Raw genomic sequence first — 23289 nt, 5'->3', positions numbered from 1 at the left:
TGGATGACGGATCACCACCTCAAGCTGAACCTCGGCAAGACGGAGCTGCTCTTCCTCCCGGGGAAGGACTGCCCGTTCCATGATCTCGCCATCACGGTTGACAACTCCCTTGTGTCCTCCTCCCAGAGTGCTAAGAACCTTGGCGTGACCCTGGACAACACCCTGTCGTTCTCCACTAACATCAAGGCGGTGACCCGATCCTGTAGGTTCATGCTCTACAACATTCGTAGAGTACGACCCTGCCTCACACAGGAAGCGGCGCAGGTCCTAATCCAGGCACTTGTCATCTCCCGTCTGGATTACTGCAACTCGCTGTTGGCTGGGCTCCCTGCCTGTGCCATTAAACCCCTACAACTCATCCAGAACGCCGCAGCCCGTCTGGTGTTCAACCTTCCCAAGTTCTCTCACGTCACCTCGCTCATCCGCTCTCTCCACTGGCTTCCAGTTGAAGCTCGCATCCGCTACAAGACCATGGTGCTTGCCTACGGAGCTGTGAGGGGAACGGCACCTCCGTACCTTCAGGCTCTGATCAGGCCCTACACCCAAACAAAGGCACTGCGTTCATCCACCTCTGGCCTGCTCGCCTCCCTACCTCTGAGGAAGCACAGTTCTCGCTCAGCCCAGTCAAAACTGTTCGCTGCTCTGGCACCCCAATGGTGGAACAAGCTCCCTCACGACGCCAGGACAGCGGAGTCAATCACCACCTTCCGGAGACACCTGAAACCCCACCTCTTTAAGGAATACCTAGGATAGGATAAAGTAATCCATCTAACCCCCCCTAAATGATTTAGATGCACTATTGTAAAGTGGTTGTTCCACTGGATATCATAAGGTGAATGCACCAATTTGTAAGTCGCTCTGGATAAATGACTTAAATGTAAATGTAAATAGTGACCATCGTTATGTTTGGAGGAAAAGGGGGAGGCTTGCAAGCCGAAGAACACCATTCCAACGTGAAGCATGGGTGTGGCAGCATCATGTTGTGGGGGTGCTTTTCTGCAGGAGGGACTGGTGCACTTCACAAAATAGATGGCATCATGAGGGAGGAAGATTATGTAGATATATTGAAGCAACATCTCAAGACATCAGTCAGGAAGTTAAAGCTTGGTTGCAAATGGGTCTTCCAAATGAACAATGACCCCAAGCATACTTCCAAAGTTGTGACAAAAAATAAAGTGGTGATCCTTACTGACCTAAAATGGGATTTTTACTAGGATTAAATGTCAGGAATTGTGATAAACTGAGTTTAAATGTATTTGGCTAAGGTGTATGTAAACTTCCGACTTTAACTGTAGGTTGATTAATAACCTGATCCAGATTACAGGCACCGCTTACAGTGAGAAGATTCCTCTTGAGCGGACAGCCAGAAAGTAGACCTCTCTGTTTACATCACATATACTATGAAGCATTTCACACACATTATTTAAATACTGACTGTTAGCATTTGGTGGCCTATGGCAACACCCCAAAATAATAGGCTTTAGATGAGGCGGGTGAACCTGCAACCACAACAATGTAATAATGCTTGACATAAGATCTTCTCTAAGCATTAAAGGGATATGGCTCTGAATATATACAGCAACACCTCCCCCATAACCATTACTGTCGTTTCTATAGATGTTATATCCTTGTATTGCTACTGCTTTATCATCAAAGGGATTATCTAAATGAGTCTCAGAAATTTCTAATGTACTAGTGTTATCTGATGTTAGCAAGTTATCGATTTCATGAACCTTATTTCTAAGGCTACATATATTACTATGGGCTATTTATAGCCCTTTCCTGGGTAACTTCTCAGAGGTTGACGTAATATGGAAAAGAGCAAACAAAGCAAGTGAAAAAAAAAAATTCAGCAGTCCATTAATCAGTTGTAAGTGTGCGTAAGTGTGTATGTGTGTTTTGGGGTTGAAACTACAAACCCATAGGCTTGGCTCTCTCATCCCTTCCAGGCTTTTGGGTGGGAGGGTGGATAATGGGGCTGTCATAGCAGATGTAAGCAATGTCCCCAAGCGCTCTGGAAGCTTTCATGGCTTAGTTCTTTCCTCTTTTGGAGAACAGCTTCCGGATAGTCCTCGTTGAGGAAGATGTACGTTCCGCTACCTTGTCCTTGAACCTCAGGAACTTGACCACTCTCAGCCTGGGCCTGTCACCTAGGCCGGTGGTGGGTTTTCCAGTCCTGAGGGCGCGCTCAACCTCTTCAGTTTCTCCGAGATAATTTCCCTCACTTTGTCCTCAGACTCCGTCCATGTGGAGGCTCTGCAATTCTGTCCACAACAATGCTGTTCCTTTTTGACTGTGCCTCGAAAGAATCCGATTTCTCCATAATTTATATCATAGATTCACATGCAGAACTGATGTCCTCTCTCAATGACTTACAGATTGCTGTAATCTTGCCGTTCTCCTGTTTCAACTCATCGAGCTGACCGTGGGAGAATTGCAAACTGTTCTTCAGGTCCTGGACCTCTCTGGTCAGGTCATCCATTCCTTTATTAGTTGACTCCACCAGTAATTGGACACAACACTTGAAGCTATTTTCTCGCTGTTGTAACAACTGCTTGTAGAACCATTTTTTTATATAAAAAATCCTTCACCTGTTATAGGGAGACACCACTGTCCTGAACGGTACTCCCTCCGGCTTTGGTCTTTGTCATAGTAGCAACGTAGGCCATGCTGTTACTCCTCGCAGTTCCAGACAGGGCACGTTGGAAACAGCAACAAACAGCAGGGATCTAGACAGCCACAAGCCCGGGACAATCCGGAGTCCCAACCACATTGGCTAACCACATCGCGGGCTGCGTTCAAGCCCTCAAGAAAACCCTGCTAGCTTGATATGCAGCTAGGCTAGCTGCTACGCCAAGCAGCTCCTCAGACCCTTGGTCAGCAGGATCCTTGGACAGATAACAGCGGTCCCAGCAACTGATGCCAACCGCGTCACGGGATCCAGACTTTAAAGGTAGCTAGCTAATAACCATACTTGATCAATAGAACACTTAAAACAACAAACTTTCCAAAAAAACAAACAGAGCTCTCCCCCGTTCCGCGTTCAACAAATAAGTGATGCAAAGTGGAATGGGCTGTTCACAGCATGAATGTACCGCCATCCAATCTGCAGCAACTACGTCAGCATGGACCTGTGGAACGTTTCTGACACCTTGTAGAATGCCGAAAGAATTCAGGCTGTTCTGGAGTACCTAATAAACCAGCACGTGCACTGACCCCCCCCCCCCCCCCCCCCCCCCCCCCACCTTCTAGTTCTGACTCTACTAATAGTTATGTTATTGAGGAAATGTTTACTTTCTATGCTTGTGATATGTGGCTGACCCACCTAGCTATCTTAAGATGAATGCACTAACTGTAAATCGCTAAATTACTAAAATGTAAATGTACGTATATGATGTTTTGTATAGACATTATGGACAGTATATGAATAGAAAAGGTGTGTAAAGGAGCAGTAGTAATATCGGATGAGACTTGAATAGAATACAGCATATACATATAAAGTGGGTAAAACAGTATGTAAACATTATTAAAGTGACCAGTGTTCAATGACTCTATATACAGTTGAAGTCGGAAGTTTACATACTGTCACGGCTGTCAAAAGGATCGGACCAAAATGCAGCGTGTTCGTAGTTCCAAATATTTTATTTAACGTGAAACTGAAATGCAATACACTAATACTTGAAACACAAAAACAACAAACCGTGGCGCAGAGAGAAAACACACTACTCAAAATATAATCACCCACAAACACAGGTGAGACAAACATCAACATAAATATGACCTCCAATTAGAGGTAACGAGGATCAGCTGCCTCCAATTGGAGATCAACCCAAACAACACCAACATAGAAATACAAAACTAGAAACTGAACATAGAAATACAAAAACAGACAAACACCCCCTGTCACGCCCTGACCTACTCTACCATAGAAAATAACAACTTACTATGGTCAGGACGAGACACATACACCTTAGCCAAATACATTTAAACACAGTTCTTCACAATTTCTGACATTTAATCCTAGTAAAAATTCCTTGTCTTAGCTCAGTTAGGATCACCCCTTTATTTTAAGAATGTGAAATGTCAGAATAATAGTAGAGAGACTGATTTATTTCAGCTTTTATTTATTTCGTCACATTCCCAGTGGGCCAGAAGTTTACATACACTCAATTAGTATTTGGTAGCATTGCCTTTAGATTGTTTAACTTGGGTCAAACGTTTCGGGTAGCATTCCACAAGCTTCCTACAATAAGTTGGGTGAATTTTGGCCCATTCCTCCTGACAGAGCTGGTGTAACTGAGTCAGGTTTGTAGGCCTCCTTGCTCGCACACGCTTTTTCAGTTCTGCCCACAAATGTTCTACAGGATTGAGGTAAGGGCTTTGTCATGGCCATTCCAAAACTTAGATTTTGTTGTCCTTAAGCCATTTTGCCACAACTTTGGAAGTATGCTTGGGGTCATTGTCCATTTGGAAGACCCATTTGCGACCAAGCTTTAACTTCCTGACTGATGTCTTGAGATGTTGCTTCAATATATCCACATCATCTTCCATTCCCATGATGCCATCTATTTTGTGAAGTGCACCAGTTCCTCCTGCAGCAAAGCACCCCCACAACATGATGCTGCCACCCCCGTGCTTCATGGTTGGGATGGTGTTCTTCGGCTTGCAAGCATCCCCTTTTTTCCTCCAAACATAACGATGGTCGTTATGGCCAATCAGTTCTGTTTTTGTTTCATCAGACCAGAGTACATTTCTCCAAAAAGTATGATCTTTGTCCTCATGTGCAATTGCAAACCGTAGTCTGTTTTTTTTGTGGCGGTTTTGGAGCAGTGTCTTCTTCCTTGCTGAGTTGGTCTTTCAGGTTATGTCGATATAGGACTCGTTTTACTGTGCAAATAGATACTTTTGTACCCGTTTCCTCCAGCATCTTCACAAAGTCCTTTGCTGTTGTTCTGGGATTGATTTGCACTTTTCGCACCAAAGTACGTTCATCTCTAGGAGACAGAACGAGTCTCCTTCCTGAGCGGTATGATGGTTGCATGGTCCCATGGTGTTTATACTTGCGTACTATTGTTTGTACAGATGAACGTGGTACCTTCAGGAAATTGCTCCCGAGGATGAACCATACTTGTGGAGCTCTCCAAAAAAATGTCTGAGGTCTTGGCTGATTTCTTTTGATTTTCCCATGATGTCAAGCACTGAGTTTGAAGGTAGTCCTTGAAATACATCCGCAGGTACACCTCCAATTGACTCAAATTATGTCAATAAGCCTATCAGAAGCTTCTAAAGCCATGCACAGGCACAGTCAACTTAGTGTATGTAAACTTCTGACCCACTGGAATTGTGATAGAGTGAATTATAAGTGAAATAATCTGTCTGTGAACAATTGTTGGGAAAATTACTTGTGTCATGCATGAAGTAGATGTCCTAACCGACTTGCCAAAACTATAGTTTGTTTACAATACATTTTATGGAGTGGTTGAAAAATGAGTTTTAATGACTCCAACCTAAATGTATGTAAACTTCCAACTTCAACTGTATATACGGCAGCAGTCTCTAAGGTGCAGGGTTGAGTACTGGGTGGTAGCCGGCTAGTAACAGTGACTAATGTTCAGGGCAGAGGAGGCCGGCTAGTGGTGACTATTTAACAGTCTGATGGCTTGGAGATAGAATCTGTTTTTCAGTCTCTCGATCCCAGCTTTGATGCACCTGTGCTGTCTCCACCTTCTAGATGGTAGGGGGGTGAACAGGCCGTGGCTCGGGTGGCTGAAATCCTTGATGATCGTTTTGGCCTTCCTGTGACACCGGGTGCTGTAGATGGCCTGGAGGGCAGGCAGTGTGCCCCCGCCTGACCACACCATCCTCTGGAGAGCCCTGCGGTTATGGATGGTGCAGTTGCCGTACTGGGCGGTGATAAAGCCCAACAGGATGCTCTCAATGGTGCATCTGTAGAAGTTTATGAGAGTCTTAGGGGCCAAGACAAATTCCTTCAGCCTCATGAGGTTGAAGAGGCGCTGTTGCACCTTCTTCACCACACTGTCTGTGTGGATGGACCATTTCAGGTTGTCGGTAATGTGAACACCGAGGAATTTGCAGCTTTTCACCCTCTCCAATGCGGCCCGTTGATGTGGATGGGGCGTTTTCCTCTTGCTGTCTCCTGAAGACCACAATCAGCTCCTTCATTTTGCTGACGTTGAGGGAGAGGTTATTTTCCTGGCACCACTCTGCCAAGGCCCTCACCTCTTCCCTGTAGGCTAACTAGTCGTTGTTGGTAATCAGGCTGTTGTGTCATCTGCAAACTTGATGATGGAGTTAGAGACCATGCAGTCATGAGTGAACTGGAAGTACAGGAGGGGGCTGAGCACGCACCCTTGTGGGGCCCCCCTTGTTGAGGATCAGCATAGCCGAGTGGTTGTAGCCTACTTTCACCACCTGGGGTCGGCCCGTCATGAAGTCCAGGATCCAGTTGCACAGGGCAGAGTTCAGACCCAGGGCCCCGAGCTTAGTGATGAGCTTGGAGTGTACTATGGTGTTGAAGGCTGAGCTGTTGTCTGAACAGCATTCTTACATAGGTATTCCTCTTGTCAAGATGGGATAGGGCTGTGTACAGTGTGATGGCAATTGCATCAGTGTGGATCTGTTGGGGCGGTATGCAAATTGTAGTGGGTCTTGGCGTTCAGGTAAGGTAGAGGTGATATGATCCTTAACTAGCCTCTCAAAGCGCTTCGTGATGACAGAAGTGAGCGTTACGGGGCGATAGTCGTTTAGTTGAGTTACCTTCGCTTTCTTGGGTTCAGGAACTGGGATGGGGAGAGATTGAATATGTCTGTAAACACTCCAGCCAGCTGGTCTGCACATGCTCTGAGGACGCTGCTATAGATGCTGCCTGTGCCGGCAATCTAGCGAGGGTTAACACTCTTAAATGTGTTACTCACGTCAGCCACGGAGAACAAGAGCTCACAGTCCTCGTGAGTGGCGGTGGCCCACATTGGTCCCTGCCACATACGTCTCATGTCTGAGCTGTTGAATTGTGACTCCACTGTTTTGCCTGTCTGTTTGCCTTATGGAGGTCATAGCTGGACTGTTTGTACTCGTCCATGTTCCCAGTCACTTTGCCGTGGTTAAATGCGGTGTTCGCGCTTTCAGTTTTGTGAGAATGCTGCCATCTATCCACGGTTTTTGGATTGAATAAGTTATAATTGTCACAGTGGTAACAACATCTTCTATGCACTTCCTGATGAACACAGTCACCGAGCAAGTGCATACGTCAATATTATTCTCAGAGGCAACCCGGAACATATCACAATCTTGAAGCATAGATTCCGATTGGTCAGACCAATGTTGAACAGTCCTTACTACGGGTACCTCCTGTTTAAGTGTCTGCCTATAGAAGGAAGGGGGGGGGGGGCAGAATGGAGGCGTGATCTGATTTTCCAAAGGGAGAGCCTTGTAGCCGTCCCAGAAGGGGGAGTAGCAATGAACAAGAATCCTCTGTCAACACTACAGTCACCACAGCCAGGGAGGGCTGCATTCCACACAAATAGGGCCAGGAGTTGTTCCCTGACCATGTGACTTGATCAGGAAAATCTCTGGGCCCTAGTCCGGTAACACATTTAGAAACAACTCCTGTCGCTACTTAAAATAATGTAAACTTCTTAGTGTGTTGGTCCAATTGTTTGGTTTGTAATTTTTTTGAATGACCTTCTTGGTTTCTGCTCAGAACTTTTTAATTGCATGTTTGATTTGATTTAACCTATTTTCTCACAGTGTCTATCTAAGACCGTTTCCTGCTCGATAAATATTTTCCCCTTGAAAATACCATTGCGAGACATAAAAAAGGAATGGCAATCAGAATGAGCCATGCTTCTGAGGAAATCCTTTACTATTTCCTGTCATGAACAGTGATTAGTTACACCAAGGTCGCTAGACAGACTATTCTTTTGAAAAGCCAACCACTAATAATTTTACGACTGGAATACAAAAGAAGTGTGTGTGACAGAATATGATTTGTGATTCATTTTTCGGCTCTTGTCTTTTCTCCGTATGACGATGCAATGAGGATTACTCAGACCTTACAAAAAGCCAGGCTAAGCGATGGGTGAAGAAACAACGAATAATACACAAACACTATAGAATTGGTGTAAATTACAGAGTTTTCTTAGATCGATGTTCAAAATCGGTCATGTAGTCTTATACCTCAGCACCAATGGATAGAATACAAAACATGTAGCCCACAAATAGGGATGGCTGGAATCAACGTTGAGACAACGTTGTGCGTTGGTTGTGCTTCATTGGCCATACTTTTGGAACTAGTCAAATCACTATCTTCTGTATGAACAGTTGCCTGAGGAAATCACTTTGTCTTTAATCATCTAAGAAGAGGTGATTGGGAAAATAAATTAATTTCACACACGGTCGTCTTCTATTAAAATGTCCTCACAGACAGGGAGCCATGGTGACTCAAAGTTCTGTTCTGATGAGATAAAAAAAATAAATATAGTTTTAATCATGATACGTCTTAAATATGGACCTGTAGCGTGGCCGCGGACTCATCTTGAACAGTAATGACATTGTCTTTGGTGTCTGAAGGGGGAACGAATGGGGAAGGGGAGCTCTCGACTGGGGAGATAGGGGGAGTAATAGTTTTCTAACAAGGTTCCATGGCAGGGCAATCACTTTGGACATTGATTGCGCTGCGTCTCTGATCATGTAACTACTTTGAGAGTGGCAAGAGAGGGGCCTGCGTGTGTTTCGATCGATTTATACCGGAGTTCTCATCTAAGATCTCACACCACAGACCACATACAGTAGCCGATCACTGAGAGAGACTGCCCCACCTCAATTCAGCAGGAGTATGGAATAATCAGTAAACCCTTCTTAGGTGTTCTTACTCTTATCATTTTCATCATAGTTTTTTGGATCGTTTTTTTTTTACATGATAGTTGTTGTTGGTTATTATGCCTATGTTATAATGGGCCCTACTTTAAGCAAAGTACAACTAATAACGATTTTATATAGCATACATAAAGGCTTCATAAGCACTACATGAATGCTTCACAAATCATCTAATGAGCGTAAGTCACACTCTATAAATGGGGTATAAACAAACATAGTGCGTTATGTCACATTTGACAATTCACCCTACAGTGGGAATTGTTATGTCACACGTTAGACACCATTTAGAGTGTGACATATGCTTATAGATGATTTACGTAGAAGCACACACACACACTAGAGCCAATCTGTTCCAGCTCCAGGGTTTACCGTGTGTGTGTGTGTGTGTGTGCGTGTGCGTGCGTGCGTGCGTGCGTGCGTGTGTGTGTGTGTGTGTGTGTGTGTGACGGGTGGCTGAGTGTGTGTAATCTTGGAAACCCCCAAAAAATCTTGCGTAATTGCATCAGATGCTCGATTAGGTTCTAGGGAAGATGCATGAGAAAATACACTAATGAGACTAGCTAAGTCTCCACTAGCCTAAAACAGAAACTCAGCCAAAGCCCCTCCCCCTTTCCAAAAACGTTCTGCTTGAAACTCCGCACCCACTTTAAGCACCACCTCCACCAAACCTTATACATCCAAATAAGCAGTGACGGAAGATCGAAGCACTAGAACTACTGTCGCTGGTTAGATGTCACATCCAGCAATCTTTTGACTGACGTTAAAGATACCATTTATGTTATGTAGTCTGTCCACGAGAGATTAGGGTGTGTGTGGTGCTCTCTGTGCTCTGTGTGTTGCTCAGTGAGACAGAGATGGAGCTCTCCCTTTTTAATGCACTCATGCTTGACCCTGAGCAACAGGTCAGCCTTATCATCAACATTAATATTTGATAGCCTTCTGTCTTAAACGCTATAAAATATTCAAAGAACTCCATTGTAAATGTCCCATAAGGAGTGCCGCGGAGACCTGTGGACCAATAACTATCAAGCCATCGACTTGTTTATTTACCGAGCGGAATCTAAAGCTGATTGGAATGGTGGGAGGGGAAGTAAACATGATTTCTCAACTCACTAAAGTGTGACGCATATAGAGAGCTGCCTGACTGACTGTCTTATAAAGAGCTACCTTATAGAGAGCTGCATGCCAGGCTGACTTATAGTGAGCTGCCTGACCAGCTGTCTTATAGAAAGCTGTCTTATGGAGAGCTGCCTTAAAGAGAGCTGTCATATAGAGAGATGCCTGCCGACTGTCTTATAGAGAGCTGCCTTCTAGAGAGCAGCTGTATAGAGAGCTGTCTTATAGAGAGCTGCCTTCTAGAGAGCAGCTGTATAGAGAGCTGTCTTATAGAGAGCTGCCTTCTAGAGAGCAGCTGTATAAAGAGCTGTCTTATAGAGAGCTGCCTTCTAGAGAGCAGCTGTATAGAGAGCTGTCTTATAGAGAGCTGCCTTCTAGAGAGCAGCTGTATAGAGAGCTGTCTTATAGAGAGCTGCCTGATAGAGCCCTGTCGTATAGAGAGCTGTCTGACCGACTGACTTATAGATAGCTGTTTTATAGAGAACTGTCTCATAGAGAGCTGTCTTATAGAGAGCTGTCTTATAGAGAGCTGTATTTTAGAGAGCTGCCTTATAGAGAGCTGCCATATAGAGAGCTGCCTGACCGACTGCCTGTTAGAGAGCTGTATTATAGAGAACTGTCTTATTGAGAGCTGTCTTATAAAGAGGTGTCTTATTGAGAGCTGTCTTATAGAGAGCTGTATTTTAGAGAGGTGTCTTATAGAGAGCTGCCGTATAAAGAGCTGTCTTATGGAGAGCTGTGTAATAGAGAGCTGACTGACCGACTGCCTCTTAGAGAGCTGTTTTATAGAGAACTATCTTATAGAGAGCCATCTTATAGTGAGCTATTTTATAGAGAACTGTCTTATAGAAAGCTGTCTTATAGAGAGCTGCCTGATCAACTGTCTTATGGAGAGCTGATTTATAGAGAACTGCCTCATAGAGAGCTGTCTTATGGATAGATGTCTTATAGAGAGCTGCCTGAACGACTGCCTCTTGGAGAGCTGTCTTATAGAGAACTGTGTTATAGAGAGCTGTGTTATAGAGAGCAGACTGACCGACTGCCAATAAGAGAGCTGTTTTATAGAGCTGTCTTATTGAGAGCTATCTTAAAGAGAGCTGTTTTATTGAGAACTGTCTTTTAGAGAGCTGCCGTATGGAGAGCTGTATTTTAGAGAGCTGCCTTATAGAGAGCTTCCTGACTGACTGCCTCTTAGAGAGCTGTCTTATAGAGAACTGTCTTATAGAGAACTGTCTTATAGAGAACTGTTTTATAGAGAGCTGTCTTTTAGAGAGCTGCCTGAATGACTGCCTCTTAGAGAGCAGTCTTATAGAGAGCTGACTTATAGAGAACTGTCTTATAGAGAGCTGCCTTATAGAGAACTGTCTTATAGAGAGCTGTCTTATAGAGAGCGCCAGGGCTGTCTTATAGAGAACTGTCTTATAGAGAGCTGCCTGACCAACTGTCTTTTGGAGAGCTGTTTTATAGAGAACTGTTTCATAGAGAGATGTCTTATAGAGCGCTGCCTGAACGACTGCCTCTTGGAGAGATGTCTTATAGAGAACTGTCTTAAAGAGAACTGTCTTATAGAGAGCTGTCTTATAGATATATGTCTCATAGAGAGCTGCCTGAACGACTGCCTCTTGGAGAGCTGTCTTATAGAGAACTGTGTTATAGAGAGCTGTGTTATAGAGAGCAGACTGACCGACTGCCAATTAGAGAGCTGTTTTATAGAGCTGTCTTATTGAGAACTGTATTTTAGAGAGCTGCCTTAGAGAGCTTTCTTATAGAGAGCTGTTTTATAGAGAGCTGTTTTATAGAGCACTGTCTTATAGAGAGCTGTCTTATAAGGAGCTGTCCGATAGAGAGCTGCCTTATAGAGAGATGTCTTGCAGAGAGCTGTCTCATAGAGAGCTATCTTATTGAGAGCTGCCTCACCGACTGCCTCTTAGAGAGCTGTCTTATAGAGAGCTGTCTTATAGAGAGCTGCTTCACCTTTTAGAGAGCTGTTTTATAGAGAACTGTCTTATAGAGAGCTGTCTTATAGAGAGTTGTATTATAGAGAGCTGCCTTATAGAGAGCTGTATTTTAGAGCTGCCTTATAGAGAGCTGCCTGACCAACTGTCTTATAGAGAGCTGTTTTATAGAGAACTGTCTCATAGAGAGCTGTCTTATAGAGGACTGTCTTATAGATATATGTCTTATAGAGAGCTGCCTGAATGACTGCCTCTTGGAGAGCTGTCTTATAGAGAACTGTCTTAAAGAGAGTTGTCTTACCGACTATCTTATAGAAAGCTGTCTTATGGAGTCCTGTCTTATAGAGAGCTGTCTTACAGAGAGCTGTCTGTCCGACTGTCTCATAGAGAGCTGTTTTACAGAGAACTGTCTTATAGAGAACTGTCTTATAGACAGCTGCCTCATAGAGAGCTACTTGACTGACTGTCTTATGGAAAACTGTCTTATAGAGAGCTGCCTGTCCAGCTGCCTTATAAAGTTCTTCCTGGCCAGCTGCTTTATAGATTGCTTATTCCTTAGATGCTTTATTGACATGGTGAGCTGCAAGACCCCAGGGAATGACTGGAATGGCTGACAGGGAGAGCAGAGCAAGCCTCTGTACACCTCCTACATTATTTATGAGAACAAAGTGAGTGAGAGCTGAGGTACTTACAGGGATCATTAGGACACAACAAATCTATCCCAGTAATGTCAATACCAGCATCTCATTAATGCCCCTCCCTCCCAGCTGTGAAGAGATGGGGTAAAGAAGTGGATGTTAAAGCGACAGAACTTTATGGGCGCATAAGGTGATGTAACACACAGTAACTTTAAGGTCGGAATGCCAATTAAGGTGCGAATGTTGCCAATTCAAATTGTCTTTCTGGTATATACAAGGCTAGTCCTTTACAAGTCTGGCTAAATGGAGTGCACTTTAGTTCAATAGCCTATAAGTTAGGAAAGGGCTGTAGGAGAGCCATTGACAACCCACACTGTCTGATGTAGGCTGGTCTTGGATGTCTGTTTCCAGGAGACCTGAGATTAGATGCTGTATCTGAGCTGCTTCGTTGACACCAGTATAGACTGTCAGAGGCAGACACCTTGCTGTTGGCGTCTTGCAACAAACTGCCAGCAACAATAGAGTTGATTTTAGGTCATTACACAATGCATATCAGCTCAATGATGTCAAATGGGAAGGTTGATGTTACTTTAGTTCTGCCTGATTGACTTTGACTGGCGGAACCAATCGAAAAGTCCCAAAGGTGCCAACACGGTGTGTAGAGGAAGCTGGTGGGAGGAGCTATAGGAGGACAGGTTCAATGTAATGTCTGGAAAGGAATAAATGGAATGGTATCAAACACATAAAATATATGGAAACAACATGTTGGACTCCGATCCATTAATTCCATTCCAGCCATTACAATGAGCCTGTCCTCCTATAGCTCCTCCCACTAGCTTCCACTGACTGTGTGGTATTGGAGTGGGCTTCAAAGGAATATATAGCTGAAGCACTGTGGTGTATGGCTGAAGCAGTGTGGTGTACGGCTGAAGCAGTGTGGTGTATGGCTGTAGCAGTGTGGTGTACGGCTGAAACAGTGTGGTGTATGGCTGAAGCAGTGTGGTGTACAGCTGAAACAGTGTGGTGTACGGCTGAAGCAGTGTGGTGTACAGCTGAAGCAGTGTGGTGTACGGCTGAAGCATTGTGGTGTACGGCTGAAGCAGTGTGGTGTACGGCTGTAGCAGTGTGATGTACGGCTGAAGCAGTGTGATGTACGGCTGAAGCAGTGTGGTGTACGGCTGTAGCAGTGTGATGTACGGCTGAAGCAGTGTGGTGTACGGCTGTAGCAGTGTGATGTATGGCTGTAGCAGTGTGGTGTATGGCTGTAGCAGTGTGATGTACGGCTGAAGCAGTGTGGTGTACGGCTGAAGCAGTGTGATGTACGGCTGAAGCAGTGTGGTGTACGGCTGTAGCAGTGTGATGTACGGCTGAAGCAGTGTGGTGTACGGCTGAAGCAGTGTGGTGTACGGCTGTAGCAGTGTGGTGTACGGCTGTAGCAGTGTGGTGTACGGCTGTAGCAGTGTGATGTACGGCTGAAGCAGTGTGGTGTACGGCTGAAGCAGTGTGGTGTACGGCTGAAGCAGTGTGGTGTACGGCTGAAGCAGTGTGGTGTACGGCTGAAGCAGTGTGGTGTACGGCTGTAGCAGTGTGGTGTACGGCTGAAGCAGTGTGGTGGACGGCTGAAGCAGTGTGGTGTACGGCTGAAGCAGTCTGCTGTACAGTATGGCTGAAGCAGGTGTCTTACCGTCCTGTGCACCTTGTCCTCCAGGTCTTGATTGATCCTCTGTTGAGCTGCATAACTGCTCTGGATCCTGCATGACAGGAAAGAGTACATATTGGTGAAACATTGGCTATGTAAGTCAGAGAATGAACATGCTTTCAAAATCAAGTATTCATTTACTTTTTTTCAAGATGATGAATATGAAAATCCAAAGCAATGGTTTGGATTTAAAAATTATTCAATGGATATCTCTGGTTGTCTGTACTGTACTATTTATACTGTACAGTAATTCTTTTTGGACGAGAATCCTAGCCTCACAATGGAAGCAAGGAAAAAACAATTTCATGTGATCAAAGCAGAATTTTGAATTCCTTTCGTGCTTTTTTTTGGAGAGAAAAAGCGGTGAAAAATGCATCATCAAACCCGTAGGACTGACGCATGACTCATGAATGAGCGCAGGAATTTTGGCAACGTTTCAGCGCCCGTCGAGGTGTGTTTCCTAGCACAAAACACTGTTTCTGGTCGGCTTCCAAAACATTACTGGGCTTTAATGGAATAAGCTGCTCTTTCACCTCCACTTTCCATTAGTTCAATCATTACCAGCATTAGGCTCTTCTCTTTTACCACATAGTGCTGCATGTCATTATCACTGGCCCTGGTCTCATGGGGGTTTGGATACATTGTAGTATTTATGACCCCATTTACGAAGGAGCTGTGGAGATCCATTGCATTGTTACAAAACGTCTGTTATAGAAGAAACGACGTCGCTCTAGAACTGAAGTGGGCCTGGAGGTTACCTGGCAGAATGGTCAACAATGGTTTCTCTCAGAACATGTTCTGTATGCTTACTTTGTTCACTGTCACAAGTTCAATTGATATTGCTATTGCAGGGGGATACATTGGACAATTGTAACACAGGTTAGTTGTAAACAGGTTAAATAACTCAAATTAGAAACCAAGGTGTTATTCAATGTGCCAATGCTTGATTAGTGTCTCAACATGTCTATGAAGATTTGTTTTAATTAATCAATTGTTTTGGATTTTATATATATATTTTTTAAATATGGTTATTTCTCTTTTTGGATTTTTGATCTGTGGAACATTCTCCATGTATTTTATCATATATAATTTTTATCAGTAAGATATGATCTTTTGATTAGTATAGACTTTAATTAATAAGTAAAGGCTCCTATGCTTGGGGTTGGTTTTAACGCCGTGTTACAACTTACTCTCATCTAGAATTATATAATATAGAGACACATTCATATATTTATAGCACATTTCACTGCTTTATATCAACTTTGGCAGTGCAACTAAGAAAATTCCTTAGAAAAAGGAAAAAAGTCCATATGTAACATTTTCACAACTAATACAGAGTATAATACTTCACTATGACATCCCTAAAAGATAAAAGTAAAATATTTTTAGTAAATTTAGTGTATTTTCATCCAAATATCAGTGACATTGTTATACTACCCCTCATTTTGACAATTAAAGACATTGGTACAACTGTCCCATATACTGTTACAACTAACCTTGCAATTGGGGTTAATTGTAACATCAGGACATTTTCTGACTTTTGGGCCTTCAAGATATAATTGTGAAGAATCCACATTTTACACAGGTCTCTAAACATTTGCAGAGAAATGTAAATTGTTTGTGTGAAATTTTGAAATCTCTACATTGTTAGAGTAAATACATATTTTATTTTAAACAACTCCAAAATGTGTTCGAATTGTCCCCGTCTCCCCTAAGTCATTTGCTATGTTTATTACTTTATGTCAATATGGTAACTTCCAAATCAAAACTTATTTTTCTCTGTATCTGGCCCAAATGAGGGGTAATTTAGGGAAATGAAAAGCCATTGGCTACATAAGTAATTCGGTTGTAAATTGCTTTACCTTTCACAGTTACTGGCTTTTGATCCAGCTCTGCAGTAACACAGATGATTTAGCTAATTATGGTCTGGACTGAAGACATTGATTAGTTGAATCAAGGTGTGTTACTGCAGGGAGGGATCATAGACAATAGTTGGAGAACCTTGCATTTGATTATTCCCAATGCAGATTCAGTTGAATTAGTAGATTTGTAAATACATTGACTCATTGAGTTAAGGTTAACGATGACACAGTCACGATTTGTTAGACACAACAGCTGTGGTAAGAGACTAAAGATGGTGTAACGGGACTGACATCGCATAACGAGACTGACATAGTGTAATAGTACTGACATGGTATAACAGGACTGGCATGGTATAACAGGACTGGCATGGTGTAACAGGACTGGCAGGGTATAACAGGACTGGCATGGTGTAACAGGACTGGCAGGGTGTAACAGGTTTGACATGTTGTAACAGGTCTGACATGGTGTAATGGGACTGACATGGTGTAACAGGACTGGCAGGGTGTAACAGGTCTGACATGGTGTAACAGGTCTGACATGGTGTAACAGGACTGCTATGGTATAACAGGACTGACAGGGTGTAACAGGATTGACATGTTGTAACAGGACTGACAGGGTGTAACAGGACTGACATGTTGTAACAGGACTGAGATGGTGTAATGGGACTGACATGTTGTAACAGGACTGAGATGTTGTAACGGGACTGACATGGTGTAACAGGAATGACATAGTGTAATGGGACTGACATACCTGCGTAGTTTGTCAGTGAATTTCTCCAACTCTTCCTGGGCTCGACGGAGTTCCGTCTCCAGGTACTGTCGGGTGGAGTCAAACTCAGACTCCACCATCTCTAGTTTGTGGGTGGTGTAAGACAGACGCTTGCGAAGATCATCCTTGTGATCATGTAGAGAACTAGGCAGGAAGTAGAGTGACAGGCAGACAGACAACGAGGTCAAAACAGCTCATGGTATCATTAGGTCTTAATTCAGGCTGTGAGCAGGGTTGGGGAGTTTAGTCATTTATCAGACGCTCTTATCCAGAGCGACTTACAGTAGTGAATGCATACATTTCATACATTTTTTTCCCGTACTGTTTATATTCTAAATGTAATCCATTAGTTACTAGTTACCTGTCCATCATTGTAATCAGTAATGTAACTTTTGGATTACCCAAAATCAGTAATGTAATCTGATTACTTTCAGTTGCTTTTTGATTACTTTCCCCTTAAGAGGCATTAGAAGAAAACAAAAAAGATCCATCAAATGCATTTGGTGTGTCATCATAGCTGTCTCTGACATCATAGTGGTCTCTGACATCATAGTGGTCTCTGACATCATACTAGTCTCTGACATCATAGTGGTCTCAGACTTGTGGTCAGGCTCGCTAAGGTGGAACAAACCTAAACTAGCGCATTTTTTCAATGTTGAATTAAATGTAATTGATAAAACAGAAAGGTGTCATAATGTATTTTTTCATGCATGTAACCGTAATCAATTACTCCACAACCATGGATGTGAGCAATGCTGAATATTCTTTATGTACTAATTCAAGTTCAAGACTAGACATAACATACATTAGATATTCATGACCTAAACACAATGTTTCACTCATTCTGAAAAATAATATAATATCTGCACATGTATTGATAATTATACAATATGTCATCTACATATTGACTGTCTTCTGAAGTGCGATTAAAAATATACATTTGACATTCTCAAAAGGTACTAATTGTTTACAGTATAGTTGCATGACATGAATTTGTTCATAACTGACTTAGTTAAATAAAGGTTCAAAATAAAAACACAATCGGACTTAGATAAGAGCGAAAGAGAGAGGTATGAAATGGAGGTGAAATCTAATTCAGCTGGTGTGAAAAGTCCCAGCCAAGGAAGGCCTGTGGGTATGTATTGATGGATGGAAGCTAGAGCGCTAATGATTTTCCATTGACAGCCAGGGAACAGGAACCAGCTCACAATTCTGTAATGGGTCACTCCCGTTACACACCTCTCCAGCATGAAATCACTGGCAAACCAGGAAGAGATTCTGATTCTATCGAGATGCAGCACCATGAGGGATTTGTGTGTGTTTAGGAGGGAGGATGTGAATGGTGTTGTGGGGCTTGGTTGGTGAATACGTTTGGTTTTATATAGATTGTGTACAGTATGTATCTATAGGAGAATACTGAGAATTTTTATCTGGAGAGTGCATGAGTCAATTAGTTTCTCTGACGTAATGAGTTTCTCTGACCTTCTATAGTAAATGAGAGAGAGAGAATATGTGTGTGTGTGTGTGTGTGTGGTGTGTGTGTGTGTGTGTGTGTGTGTGTGTGTGTGTGTGTGTGTGTGTGTGTGCTTGTGTGTGTGTGTGTGTGCTTGTGTGTGTGTGTGTGTGTGTGTGTGTGTGTGTGTGTGTGTGTGTGTGTGTGTGTGTGTGTGTGTGTGTGCTTGTGTGTGTGTGTGTGTGTGTGTGTGTGTGTGTGTGGTGTGTGTGTGTGTGTGTGTGTGTGTGTGTGTGGTGTGTGTGTGTGTGGTGTGTGTGTGCTTGTGTGTGTGTGTGTGTGTGTGTGTGCTTGTGTGTGTGCTTGTGTGAGAGACAAAGACATACACAGACAAAGAAAAAGAGAGAGGCTGGGAATGAAGTAGGTAGGAAAGGGAATGAAGAGCAGGGGGCAGTTTTCTCTGGGGATTTAGAGGAGACTGATAGATTCTGGCTCAGAGACAATACTCCTGGAGATGTTCACTATCACACTACCAGTGCCACACTGGTCTCATGTCACAGCAGTCCAGCGCCAAACTCAGAGGACGGCCCCTTTTAAGGGATCATGTGACTCTCTCACAGCCTGGTTGGCTATTGCAGAAATAGATTGACAAGGCTAACCAACTTGAAAGATTAAAGACATTACAGTGCATTAGAATGAGGTAGGACAAAGGCTTGACTCTGTCTGCTTATTTACGTCAATCATTTCAAGCTTAAGGGGGGGAGAAAAGAGCCCAAAACTATATATAATTTAAAAATGTATCAAATTATTGATGTATGGTATTCAAAACTGCAGTGAGGTTGTAGGAAATACGTCAGTTAACGATGCACTATGCAGGAATCGCTCCACCATTTCCTGGTTGCAAAAATTCTAATAGTTTGCCTAATTTGAGTTTATATGACAAAACAAGCAAGCAGAGCATAGAGAATCATTGTACCATCTAAACTGCTGTGAAATATATGTTCCAGAACCAAAAATATTGTACTTTCAGCTGTTTGAAGCTGGTGTACAAAGCCAAAAGTAAAAGACACAAAAACGAAACTTAAGAACGGGAAGAGAATAGAAATAGCAACATATCTACCACTTCTTAGACTTGCTTTCAATGAGAATGACAGATCTATAACCCACATTTCTATGTAAATTTTGTTGGGTCGCCCCAAAAAGTTACATATTGCAGCTTTAAGTCTACTGTAAACACATTATGCCTGCCAGTCTGGACTTTATGATAGGTGTCTTAGAGACTTCAGTTGTGGGTTAAACCCAGACTCTGGCATGCTAGGCTAGCCCTTGCATTTCCTACAAAGTCTTTACAAGACTCTCACTGAAAGCAGTAAGTGATTGGCAGGCATAGTGCCATGGACTGAAGTACATGTGATTAATTATAGCTCTTGGTCTTATCATCAAGTGACCAAAGTTACTCTGGAGTATGCACATTGCATTGATTTCTGAGGCAAAAATACTAATTAGTATACTGAAATTGGGAAATATCATAGACTGTATTTGGTAACATATAGCAGAACATTAGCTTTTCAAGGTTGCTTGTCTTCCTTATCTGAATAGTTGACACAGAAATAAGGTGTTCAATGAATAACAGACTGATGTAATGAAGTTGGTACCATGACAATGGCTTTTAGTTGAGATGAAATTTGAACAGTGGTGTAAAGTACTTAAGTAAACATACTTTTAAGTACTACTTAAGTCGTTTTTTGGGGGGTATCTTTACTTTACTTTAATATTTATATTTTTGACCACCTTTACTTTTACTCCACTATGTCCCTAATGAAAATAATGTACTTTCTATTCCATGCATTTTCCCTGACATCCAAAAGTACTCGTTACATTTTGAATGCTTAGCAGGACAGGAAAATGGTCCAACTCACGCACTTATCAAGAGAACATCCCTGCTCATCTCTACTGCCTCTGATTTGGCAGGGTCACTAAACACAAATGCTTCATTTGTAAATTATTTCTGAGTGTTGGAGTATGCCGCTGACTATCCGTAAATTAAAAAAAAACAAGAAAATCGTCAACATATAAGTATATTTTTTAAATTACATTTACTTTTGATACTTAAGTATATTTAAAATCAAATACTTTGAGACTTTTACTCAAGTAGTATTTTCCTGGGTGACTTTCACTTTTACTTGAGTCATTTGTTAAGGTATCTTTACTTTTACCCAAGTATGACAATTGGGTACTTTTTCCACCACAGCATTTTAAATAGTTTATGGTGTTAAGAAATAAAATGAATGAAGTGGATTCTTGGCTTGAAGTGGATATGATCGAATGAAATGATAAGGGTGGCTTTTAAAAGTGAAAACTTCCATCTTACCTTCTTTTCTGATGTTTGCAACCATTTCTCTGGGCTTTAAGGGCTGTTTTCCCAATATATATCTTTTTCATATTCTTCGCTCTGCATTCACTTTCATGTGTTTTCTAGTCGATTCCCAATAATGCTGATGCAGAGTGTGACCTCTAATCTCAACCACTCAGGCCATAAGTTTTTCCTGTGGAGTCAGATAGCAGTTGTCTATCTGTGTTGACCCTGCCAATAGATCACAGAAACAGCGTTGCAGTCACAGATTCAATTGTACATGTTATACATTACTACTACTAGCTTTTATGTGCTGTGAATTCATGCATTCATTTGCTCTTATTGAACAAACTCACATTCTTCACAGATGATATCGATGAAGGTCAAAGGTAAGATTAGTACTTCCTCCAAAAGGCCCCAATGTGCAACTTGATGAGCTCCCCTTTCATATCTCTCCCTCTGTCCAATTCATAATCATCAACAGACGCATCCACAAACAGCTAAATCCTATGCAGCATCGATGAAATGACCTGGCAGGTTATTCCCTTAGAAATCAGCACTTCAGAGCTGACAGAACCTACTGTATTGTGTGTCTATTCATCACGCTCCACCTGGGCTGACTGTTATATCAGTGAAGGAGCTAGCTAGTGTTGCTAACCTTGGTACAGTCACCCTGGAAATAGTAGTAGTGGAAAGGTCTGGTTGACTAATTGTGAGATGGAGGTAAATTAAAGCAGAGATGGACTGCTGCTTTGCTGCTAGGCTAATGTTGGCAGTATTGACTGCATGGTGTGGTGGACGAATCAGAATTAGTTGGGTAACATAGATAATTAAGATGTTTTATTAGTATAATATGCTTATGTGAGATACTTGTCATTAGAAAGTGTCCTTTGGACTCAGGTGTCTTTTTCAGTTGCACGTTTCCCTTAGCTGGGGCTCAGTCACTTGGGGCCCAGAGAGGGGAGAGGTCAGACTTGTTTTTTACATGTCTCTGTTGCTATGCAGAATATCAGCAAGAGAGGAGGACTGAGTGAAACATTGTCTTCATATGTGAATGTCTTTACCTAGTCTTAAACCATGTGAAGGGATGGTGTGATTAATGGGGAACCAATTATTTGTCTCCACAATGTCTGTGCGCAGGTCACTCCCTCCTTTTTCCTTATTGTGGGGAGATTTATGGCAATATCTGGACCATTGTATGTCCTCTCTTAGATCTCACACTTATCCTGTGATAATATATGGCCTAGAGGCTCACTCCCCCCAGTGAGCCTGTCCAGGAGTAGGGTCAAGAGGGGGTTTGCTTGAGATGGGAGTATCTAGAGTTGACAATTGATATATGGCATTGGATGAAATTGTGTTTTTGTTCAATACCGTACCAGGGAGGGACGGTTCTAGGGGGACCAGATACTGGGCTATACAATGAACCCTGTTGATATAGCAGTTACTGCCTGCTGTGTTAAATGGATATCTGTCATACAAAACTTAACCTTGTAACCCATTCTATGTATCTGTGGTTTGTCAATGTACGTTGAAGGGGGTGTATCTTTGCTATAAAATATCTCTGTAGCCATTGTGTAATCACCTTCCTGGTTCATTCGAAAGAGTGCATCATTGAAGGTCAAGTGCTTTTGCAAAAGTATCTTAAGTATTAAAGATGTAGTTAACTCGGACTGGTGTGTTTGTAACTCTCCTCATTTGGTAATGCAGAAATTAGCCACCACATTGGTTTACGAGATGATACTAACACAGGACAAAGAGGAGCTTGAAGGATGGGAGGTGATCAGACATCTTATTTCCACTGATTCCTCAATCACTCATTTCTCTAACACTGATTCCTCTATCACTCATTTCCAGTGGTATAAAGTACTTTAGTAAAAATACTTTGAAGTACTACTTCAGTAGTCTTTTTTTCCTAAAGAAAATAATGTATTTTTTATTTCATAAATTTTCCCTGACACCCTAAAGTACTCGTTACATTTTGAATGCTTAGAAGGACATGAAAATGGTCCAATTCACGCACTTATCAAGAGAACATCCCTGGTCGTCCCTACTGCCTCTGATCTGGCGGCCTCACTAAACACAAATGCTTTGTTTGTAAATGATGTGTTGGAGTGTGCCCCTGGCTTTCTGTAAATTTAAAAAATGATGCCGTCTGGTTTGCTTAATATAAGAAATTTGAAATGATTTCTACTTTTACTTTTGATCCTTAAGTATATTTGAGCAATTACATTTACTTTTGATACTTAAGAATATTTAAAACCAAATACTTTTACTCAATTAGTATTTTCACTTGAACTTGAGTCATTTTCTATTATGGTGACACAGATGTCTTTAAAACAGATTTCGATCACAGATTCTGTTTTTTTAACACAGATTTTTTTCAACACTGATTTTTTTCAACACTGGTTTCTGTCCTTCAAACATTTCAAAGGAGGATGTGATGGATCGGTACAAACTCTAATTCAGTTTAGCAGTTTACCCATCTTTAGAAATTGGCTCCCAAAAATCTAAAATGAAAGAGAAACTTCAGGCTGCAGATAATTCACAAT

The 23289-nt window shown here is 42.3% G+C and overlaps 1 protein-coding gene across 1 annotated transcript in view; it reads right to left on the bottom strand.

Annotated features, from left to right (window-relative positions):
- LOC106611855 (brain-enriched guanylate kinase-associated protein) overlaps nt 1–21290 on the bottom strand; it is a 39221-nt gene extending 17931 nt beyond the window's left edge. The window contains exons 1-3 of the mRNA XM_014212492.3: nt 20759–21290; nt 16917–17078; nt 14289–14355 (exon numbers count right to left, since the gene is read on the bottom strand). Of these exons, the coding sequence (XP_014067967.3) occupies nt 14289–14355; nt 16917–17078; nt 20759–20829 (300 nt within the window). The 5' untranslated portion in view covers nt 20830–21290. The remainder of the gene's footprint in view (nt 1–14288; nt 14356–16916; nt 17079–20758) is intronic.
- Nucleotides 21291–23289: the final 1999 nt, after the last annotated feature.

Source organism: Salmo salar, chromosome 01, assembly GCF_965601325.2.
Source record: "Salmo salar chromosome 01, fSalSal1, whole genome shotgun sequence".
Lineage (NCBI taxonomy): Eukaryota > Metazoa > Chordata > Actinopteri > Salmoniformes > Salmonidae > Salmo > Salmo salar.
This window is presented reverse-complemented; position numbering and strand designations above follow the sequence as displayed.